Raw genomic sequence first — 8589 nt, forward strand, 5'->3', positions numbered from 1 at the left:
TTCTGGTGGCTATTAACATCTGATCTGAGTGTTGTTCCCAAGGGGGGCTCCAGGCAGGTGTCTTTGGGAAGTCCCAGGGCACAGCAGCCAGGGTTCACATTGGCCAGCTCCTCATGTCCACCTGAAGCAATCTGAAGAATAAGGAACATGTGGGTGAGGCCCTATGTAGAGTCAGGTTCAAGCTCCCTGGCCACTGGAAGGTGCACACCTCAAAGTCCTGGGATTTTCACCAAGTTTAAGGCCAATGACCTCGATGACAGAGTAGCTGAGAATTGGCTCATCTCTGATGGCTGTGGGTAAAATATATTCCCAATTGTGGTATGTATCCTGGATAAGTGGCGGGAGACCCACAAACCCTCTCTTGAGGGTTTTCATTGTCCTGTCCTGCTCCCCACCAAACCTTGTTCTGTTAAAAATCTCACATCCAGGGTGAAAACAACAACAACAACAAAAAAAAAAAACAAAAAACAAAGAATGAGGTAAACCCAGGTATGCATGCCTGTGGCAGGTCTATAAAATGACGTTAAAACCTGGAGACACCTGAAAGATGTGCAGCCATCCGGACCAACCAAAATAAGCTCACAAGCCTCACACAACTCAAACATAAATTTCAGATACATCAAAGTTCTTCTTCTTTTCCCCTCCCCCTCCCCCAATGCAGGAACTTAAGGCATCCATAGACAAGAGCAGAGAGAATAACAACATGGATAACTGCTTGCTTCCTTGTTCTCATTTTTTTCACCTAGCTGGCTCACCTCTTAGAAGTTCAGGAGCCTCTGCCTATGGAATAGTGCTACTCCCAGTGGACTGGGACTTCCTACACCAGTTAACAATCAAAACAATACCTCACAGATATGCCCACAGACCACCGACATAGATAGTTCCTCTTTATAACTCTCTTCCAAGGTGGCTCTAAGTTGTGTCACTGAGGGGTTGCTCATCAGGTGGTGGCACAATTTGAAAGGATTGGGAGGTGTGGCCTTGTTGAAGGAAATGTGTCACTGAGGGCTTTGAGGCTTCAAACAGCACATTCCAACCCCAGAGTCTCTTTCTTCCTACTGCCTGTAGATCTGGATCCAGATGTAGAACTCTAAATTGCCTCTCCAGCACCACATCTGCCTGCATGCTACCATGCTCCCCACCACGATGACAATCAACCAAACCTCTGAAACTGTAAGCAAGACCCTGTTAAATGCTTTCCTTTATAAGAGTTGGCTGGAGAGATGGCTCAGTGGTTAAGAGCACTGGCTGCTTGCTCTTTAAGAAGTCCTGAGTTCAATTCCCAGCACACATGGTAGCTCACAACCATCTGTAATGGGATCCGACGCCCTCTTCTGGTATGACTGAAGACAGCTATAGTGTACTCAGATAAATTAAGTAAATACATCTTTGGGAAAAAAAAAAGAGTTGTCATGGTCATGGTGTCTCTCTACGGCAACAGAACACTGTCTAAGTCAGTCACATTGACAAAACTAACCAGCCCAATTCTCCCCTTGTCAGCTCGACACCCAAATATGTCATTTTAAGCCATAACTTTCCATGTCTCCAAAGTCTCATCTCTTAATATGATATAAAACAGGTCTAACTGCAAAGGCCTCCAGAGACTCTCAACTAGGAGAATATCTTCAATACGTGGAGGATCCTCTGCGACACCCGGGGCTTCCCCTTGCCCCATTTCTTCTTAGCTCCTCTTTGCAGGGATTTGACCCTGCCACAAGGTGTCAAGCCTCAGGTGCTTTCCACGACCTCTTCCTGGATTTCCCATGCCCTCAAAGCCAGTACCAGCAGGAGGATGCTTACAACACTGCCAAGTTTAACCAGCTCAATGTGGAACCTGGTCCCCTTAGACAGCTTCTGTGTGCTGACCCTGAGCAAGCACGGTCAGATCGTCCCAATGAATCATGGGAAACTTGACTTCAGTGGTGCTTCTCTCTTTGACAATCCCAGCTGCTTCTTCAGCAGCAGAATGACCAGCTGTCAGGCAGGGAGCCAGAGACGGTCTCTGCTCCCTCTTCTCTAGGCACTGTCAACAGGCAACAACTGATTACAGTGACAGCCTCTTGCGATCAGCCACAGATAATCTGATGAAGAGGATTTGTTTAAAAGACCATGTTCTACCACCTAAAAGGAGGCCGAGCTTCCCTGACCATGTCCATGTTAGCCCTCACTGCCACCTTGCCAGTTAAGACAGCCTGACGCAGGTGCCAAGGCTACAGCATAAACAACGTCATTAAGATAGACATCTATGTATTTCCTGCCAGGATCTGGTGTTCTGGTTCTTTTCACTGACGTTGGACATGTTAATGGTGTTTGGAAAAGCCAGGATTCACTTCAGGTAGCTGTGGGTCACCTTTGTCTAGGTTAGCAATATAAACCCTTCCTATTGCCCAGAGTTGTGGAAATTGTCTGTCTTTCTCCCACCCAAGATATACATCTGTCATTGAGTCTCTAAAATTTGTGCCATAGGCAATCTGGATGCACCCACCTACTTGGGGGGCTCTCATAAACGCCCTGTGAGTGGTTCTCATAGGAGAGAAACTGGTGTTTCTGGAGCCAAGGTGAGTCCCCAGCTTGGCTCTAAGCTGCCTCTGACAGCCCCTGTGGAGGGGGCAGTGGGTGTCCTGATCCTCTTACGTGGACAGTAGGGACACTGCAGGGAGCCTTACTGACAGTTTTTCAGCTTCTTTGGCACCTTTGTGTTGGCCACAAGATGGGTGTTGGTGGCCAGACTAGGATTATTTTAATGGGACACTGAGAATATGTGAAGTTTGACAGCACCCCTGATCTCTGCTCTGTGTGTGTGCACGCGTGTGCACGCGCACATGCGTGCACGTGTGCGCCAACAGTGTCTTCACAGGTTCTAAGCCAGAACTGCCCACAGATGCTGTCAGATGTCTTTCCTGGCTGTGAAGTGCTGGGCTGGGCATGGGACCCAGGTGGCATGTGAGTTCTTGTCAGGAGCACTCTGGGTTCAGAGCTGGGCGATACAGAGGCCTATATTTTGAGTGTTGTCTTGGTTTTAGGAAAGCTCCATCAAGCCCAACCCATTTTTTTCCACAAGGACAAAGAGAGGTATTGAGAGGGGACTCAAGTGCAGTACTTGGCACCTGTGGTGTCTGGGGCCCTGAACTTCCCAGAGCCCCCTTTCCCCTGCAGATGTTCAGACTGTTGCTCCTGGCTCTCTCCTGTCTGGAAAGTACCGTGTTCATGGCCTCTGGTAAGTCGTGACTCACCCCAGTTAGTGCTTGGCATCAGGAGCACTATCCTGCCTTGCCCCACAGGCCCCCAGCTGGCTCACTCTTAGGGCTTACCTGAGCACTGGGTGTCAACATCTGGCCCAGGGTTGGGGTAACAGGAAAGGTAGCCCTTGTTCTCTGACTTGTCCACAATGCTTTTAGTATCTATCTCCAGAAGCAAGCCAGTGGGCATTGTGGGGGGTCAATGTACCCCACCAGGGAAGTGGCCATGGCAGGTCAGCCTAAGAATGTACAGTTACGAGGTGAACTCCTGGGTGCACATCTGTGGGGGCTCCATCATCCACCCTCAGTGGATTCTGACTGCTGCTCACTGCATCCAAAGGTGAGACACCACTGGGGGAACATCTGCTGGGTGTAGAATGTAGACAGTACACTAGCCCCAACCAGCTGCCTCTGAGCCACCCAGGGTCTGTCCTCCCACAGTCAGGACGCCGACCCAGCCGTATACCGGGTCCAGGTGGGGGAAGTATACCTCTATAAGGAGCAGGAACTTCTGAACATCAGCAGGATCATCATCCACCCTGACTACAACGATGTTAGTAAGAGGTTTGACTTGGCCCTGATGCAGTTGACTGCCCTCCTGGTCACATCCACAAATGTCAGTCCAGTCTCTCTGCCAAAAGACAGCTCAACCTTCGACTCCACTGACCAGTGTTGGCTGGTTGGCTGGGGCAACCTTCTCCAACGTGGTAAGCAAAGATGGAGAGACAGACACATTGCACGGTCCTTCCATGTCCCTCCGGAGGGCTAGCTAGCAGTGTGGAAACAAATGGGTAGAAGCAAGGCTCTCCTCTGACTCAGCTGGTGCACTGACTTCTAGGCCACCATTTTCAAATCTCACGGCCAGCAAGTAGCCAAGGCAGAACCAACCTGGGTTGCCCTGGTTTGAAGGTGCTGCTGGTTTTTTTTTTGGCTCTGTTCCTTGCAGGAGGGATGGGTTACCACTTAGAGGAATGCGATTTCTTCATGTGATCTGGGAACCAGAGACTCTAGGTGCACGCAGACCTGTTTCTTGTGTATCTTGTAGACGTGCACCCATACAGCCATACATAGACACAGGCAGGGTGCAAGCAACAGCTGTGAGCTCTCATCTTGGAGTGTCTGTGGCCACCTTTCAGCACAGGCTCCAGGGCATGGCCTTTGTCCCTCCACTTTCTCCAGCCCCACATACCATCACTTATAGCTCTGCAACTATTCTCTGCTGTGTTTCCACGTGGCTGTCCCCTCTTGTTCTTTGTGTTCTCTTTTGTCTCCTAAAAGAAGTCTTACAATGGGAGTTAGGGCCCAACCCAAATCCAGGATAAGCTCGCTAGGTGCTGGTGGCTCTCTTGAACTTATGATCCTCCTGCCTCAGCCTTAAGGGCTAGCGTTATAAGCTTCTCTCGCCATGCCTGCTTCAGAATGATCTAGTTGTTTTTTTTTTTTAACTTAATAACACACATAAATAATTTATCTTTAAACAAAGTCACATTCTGAAGTTCTAGGTGAGTATGAATTTGGAGGCGATCCAACCCTTTTTAAAGACTCTAAACCCATTTAACATAGAAGGCTATGCCTGTAAAGATAGCCTGAGACCATGATCCCATCTAGGACATATGGGGAAGTGGGGCCTCTGACTTGCTCCAGGCCAAAGCAGTAAGGTCAAGGGACCCAGTGTGACTGGCATGAAGTGAATCTGTTGGGGACGTGCCTCTCACCCCTGCTCCCTGACTCTTCCCTCCTCCAGTGCCTCTGCAGCCTCCCTATCAACTGCATGAGGTGAAGATCCCAATTCAGGACAACAAGAGCTGTAAGCGGGCTTATAGGAAGAAGTCATCCGACGAGCACAAAGCTGTGGCCATCTTTGACGACATGCTTTGTGCTGGCACCTCAGGCCGAGGCCCCTGTTTTGTGAGTTGCCAGGGTCCAGATGTGACCTTCCCCCTCCTGCTCAAGATGCTTTTCCTTCACGGGGGGCTGGATTTAGGGGTTTCCTAGTGCTTTGCCTTTGATAGGACTGCCCTTCTTCCTGCAGGGTGACTCTGGGGGTCCCTTGGTCTGCTGGAAGAGCAACAAGTGGATACAGGTGGGCGTGGTCAGCAAGGGGATCGATTGCAGCAACAATCTGCCATCAATCTTCTCAAGAGTCCAGAGCTCCTTAGCCTGGATCCATCAACACATCCAGTAGACGAGTCCACCAGCTGCTGACCATCATCAGAGACAGCTTCATGGCTCCTCTGTTCTTTACTTCCTGGACCCTTCCTTGCTCGCCCTGCCCTCTTCCCTGGCCTGTCCTTCCCCACTGACAAGGATGTCCAGCAAACCCCAGTGTGGGGTTGGGCTGCTGTATTGGGGTGTGGCTGTATTTGTCTCAATAAACTGGCAGTAAACGAAGGTGGTTGGAGTGGTCTTTGAGGCGTGGGCATGGCTATGGAATGGGTGGACTCAGAGTCTCCAAGGCCAGTTATAATTCTCCATTTTCAGTTTTAGTACCTCAGTCTTGAAGTGGAGTGTATTTTTGAAACTTAAGAAACAAAATGCATTTTTCATAACGTCTACTTTTAGTACTTTTGGAAATGCTCACACTAGCAACTAATTCCATCTCATTGGTTTGAGACAGTGTCTTTTCACGAAGCCTAAGCTGGCCTCAAACTTACAACTCCCTGTTTTAGCTTCCCAAGAGCTGGGGTTACAGGCAAGTGCTGCCAGGGTCAGTGTGACTTGATTTCTGTTCTAACAACTTTCCCCTTCGTGTCTCTAAAGACTGTGCTGATTAGCCATCTGGTAGTCTGTCTGTCTGTCATTGTCCCATGATGGCTAGGGAAGATCTGTCCTGGTTGGCCTGAGTCACACATTGGTGGGGGTGGGGAATGTAAGTGACAGACATCAAGGAGTTAATTCTAATAAACTTGCAACAGAGGCAGAGAAGGAAGGATTCTTAGGTCATCGCACTTGATACCACTCTGCTAGTCGGGTGGCCAACACCCTGGCATCTCAACAATGTCCTTTATGTTCCTTTGTCAGGAGCTGTATTTCTGTAGAGTGCTAATAGTTTACTTATAAGGCTCTACAAAAATACAACCAACATCAGCAAAGCTATTTTGAAAATTATTATCAGATCTCTCTGATTCCTATCATTGTCTTTTGAAGCAGGAGTCAGGTGGTTTCAGGAGCCAGTAGCTGGAGGAAAGCCCAAGACAGCATGACAAGATTCCATCATTTCTATCAGTTGTTCCTTTAAAAGTGCAAAGTTAGGTACAGGTTAGTGGACTCGGAGGGTTTCCATGTTAGCTCTGAAGCCCACAGTGTCTTGCAGTTGCTTTGCTCATCCAGACACCTGTATTTTTTGTACAAAATCCTTAGTGGGGTAAGCTTGTGCTAGGCAGCTCGACATGTGATCAAACGTGTAGGAATCATGAAATATCCATCTTTTTATTTAATACCATAAAACTTGTGTTTATGATAAGGAATTTAAAAATCTTTATAGTCTCCTACTATGCAAATGTTTTGGTTCCCTCCCCCTTTCTTCCTTTGTGCTGATTCTTTTAAAACTAGCCAATCATGAAAGACTGTGAGGTTGGACTCTAGTCAATGGGAAAAAGTGACAATCCCTGTGTGAACTAGACTAAAAACCAAGCGTCCTTCTTGTCCCCGTGTGTTCACACTTCCGTTGGCATGATGGTCTCTGCCTCCTGAACTTATTTCTAACAAAGGGAAGCAGGACTCTAGTCTTCTATGCCCATGGCTTAGACTGGCGCAAATTTTACATAATATATAAAGTTTAGAAATAGCTAAACATGTTTCTAGTCAGATTCATAGGGCACTAAAGGTACTAAAAGTCATCTGAAAATAATTGCTTATAAAGCACTTAAAGACTTCATCACAGATAATACTTAAATAGGTCTTGACTTTAAGACATTTCCTTAATAGTTAGAAGTCTGAGACACAGACATTAGGGAATATAACATAACGTACTTGTATGAAACATACATTCTTGTCTTAAATTCACAACGTAGTACTAAACAATTTCTTCTCTCTCTCTCTCTTTTTTTTATTTTGGTTTTTCGAGACAGGGTTTCTCTTTATAGCCCTGGCTGTCCTGGAACTCACTCTGTAGAGCAGGCTGGCTTTGAACTCAGAAATCCGCCTGCCTCCGCCTCCCGAGTGCTGGTAAACAATTTCTTTAAGAACATTGTATAGGGACTGTGGAGATGGCTTAGTGGTTGAAAGCACTGGTTTTTCTTCTGGAGGAAGCTGGCTGGGTTCTTGCATGGCAGATTAAAACTTTACATAAGGGCGAAGTGAAACCACCAAACTGGACCATTCCCTGGGAGAAAAAGTTGGTTTGGAGAATCAAACTGCTGGGGTCTGAGAATCAAACTGTCAGGGGTCTGAGAACAGCAGCCAGGGGGAAGCCTTGTCAGCTAAAGAGGACAGGTAGTGGTTGGAGGAGAGGCACAGGCCAGAACCACCTGGGAGTCAGTGCAGGGGCTCTCATCTGTTACCGGATGCTCCTGTAAATCAGGAACTAGATGCTCCTGCTGGAGGTAGTTGACCTTCAGGGTGGATGGGGGAAGGGCAGCTTTCCTGGTAAATAGAACCCAGCATCTGAGATTCCCGGTGTGTGTGTGTGTGTGTGTGTGTGTGTGTGTGTGTGTGTGTGTGTGTGCTGAGTTTAGGTTTCTATTCACCCAATAACAATCCTTCTGTTCACTTGGTCAGAGTCCTTGTGTTTGGGACACTGTCACTGGCACAGCCATTTTGGGGGCCTGCTTTGGACGCAGCACAACCATTGGTAGCTCTAGTTCTAGGGGATCTGACATCCTCTTCTGGTCTTCGGGAGTACTATACATGCATAGTATACTTATCATACAGGGGACACATTCATGCTCATCAAAGAAAAGGAAATAAAATCTTAAAACAAAGCAAAGCAAAACAAAACAAAACACCGTTTTTTTTAGCTTAGTGTGGTGTAAACCTTTGATCCCAGAACTTGGTAGGCAGAGGCAGATGTATCTCCATGAGTTTGGGACCAGCCTGGTCTGCAGAGTGAGTCTCAGGATAGCCAAGGCTACATTGTTGCATTGTGAGACCCCTCCCCAACAAAATAAACAAAACTGTCTGTCTTGTTGCTTTAGACATAGGAACTTGGTTACTCTGTATCACTTAAAACATCCTTATCTTGCAGACAAGACATACAAGCAAAGTAACATTTTAAAACTAGTTAATAGGTCAACATGCTTAACTGTTGGGTGGTTGTAGGGAAAAACAACTATTAAAACTCCATAGAACAAACCACAGAGAAAACATACAGACACTGGATTTTATAAGAATGCTTAGGTTAGATTTGAAC

The 8589-nt window shown here is 47.3% G+C and overlaps 1 protein-coding gene across 1 annotated transcript; it reads left to right on the forward strand.

The window, feature by feature from the left end:
* The first annotated feature begins 2397 nt into the window (after positions 1-2397).
* On the forward strand, positions 2398-5628 carry Prss28 (protease, serine 28). The gene is made up of 6 exons (NM_053259.2): positions 2398-2558; positions 3157-3217; positions 3399-3579; positions 3681-3946; positions 4984-5147; positions 5272-5628. The coding sequence occupies exons 2-6, from the start codon at positions 3157-3159 to the stop codon at positions 5422-5424; spliced, it is 825 nt and encodes a 274-aa protein (NP_444489.2). The 5' UTR covers positions 2398-2558; the 3' UTR covers positions 5425-5628.
* The last annotated feature ends 2961 nt before the right edge of the window (positions 5629-8589 follow it).

The sequence above is a fragment of the Mus musculus genome, chromosome 17 (assembly GCF_000001635.26).
Source record: "Mus musculus strain C57BL/6J chromosome 17, GRCm38.p6 C57BL/6J".
Lineage (NCBI taxonomy): Eukaryota > Metazoa > Chordata > Mammalia > Rodentia > Muridae > Mus > Mus musculus.

Coding starts and splice junctions, on each gene's coding strand:
- Prss28 (NM_053259.2), top strand. CDS start 3,157: ATGTTCAGACTGTTGCTCCTGGCTCTCTCCTGTCTGGAAAGTACCGTG. Junction 3,218..3,398: donor TACCGTGTTCATGGCCTCTG/GTAAGTCGTGAC, acceptor CAATGCTTTTAG/TATCTATCTCCAGAAGCAAG. Junction 3,947..4,983: donor GGGCAACCTTCTCCAACGTG/GTAAGCAAAGAT, acceptor TCCCTCCTCCAG/TGCCTCTGCAGCCTCCCTAT.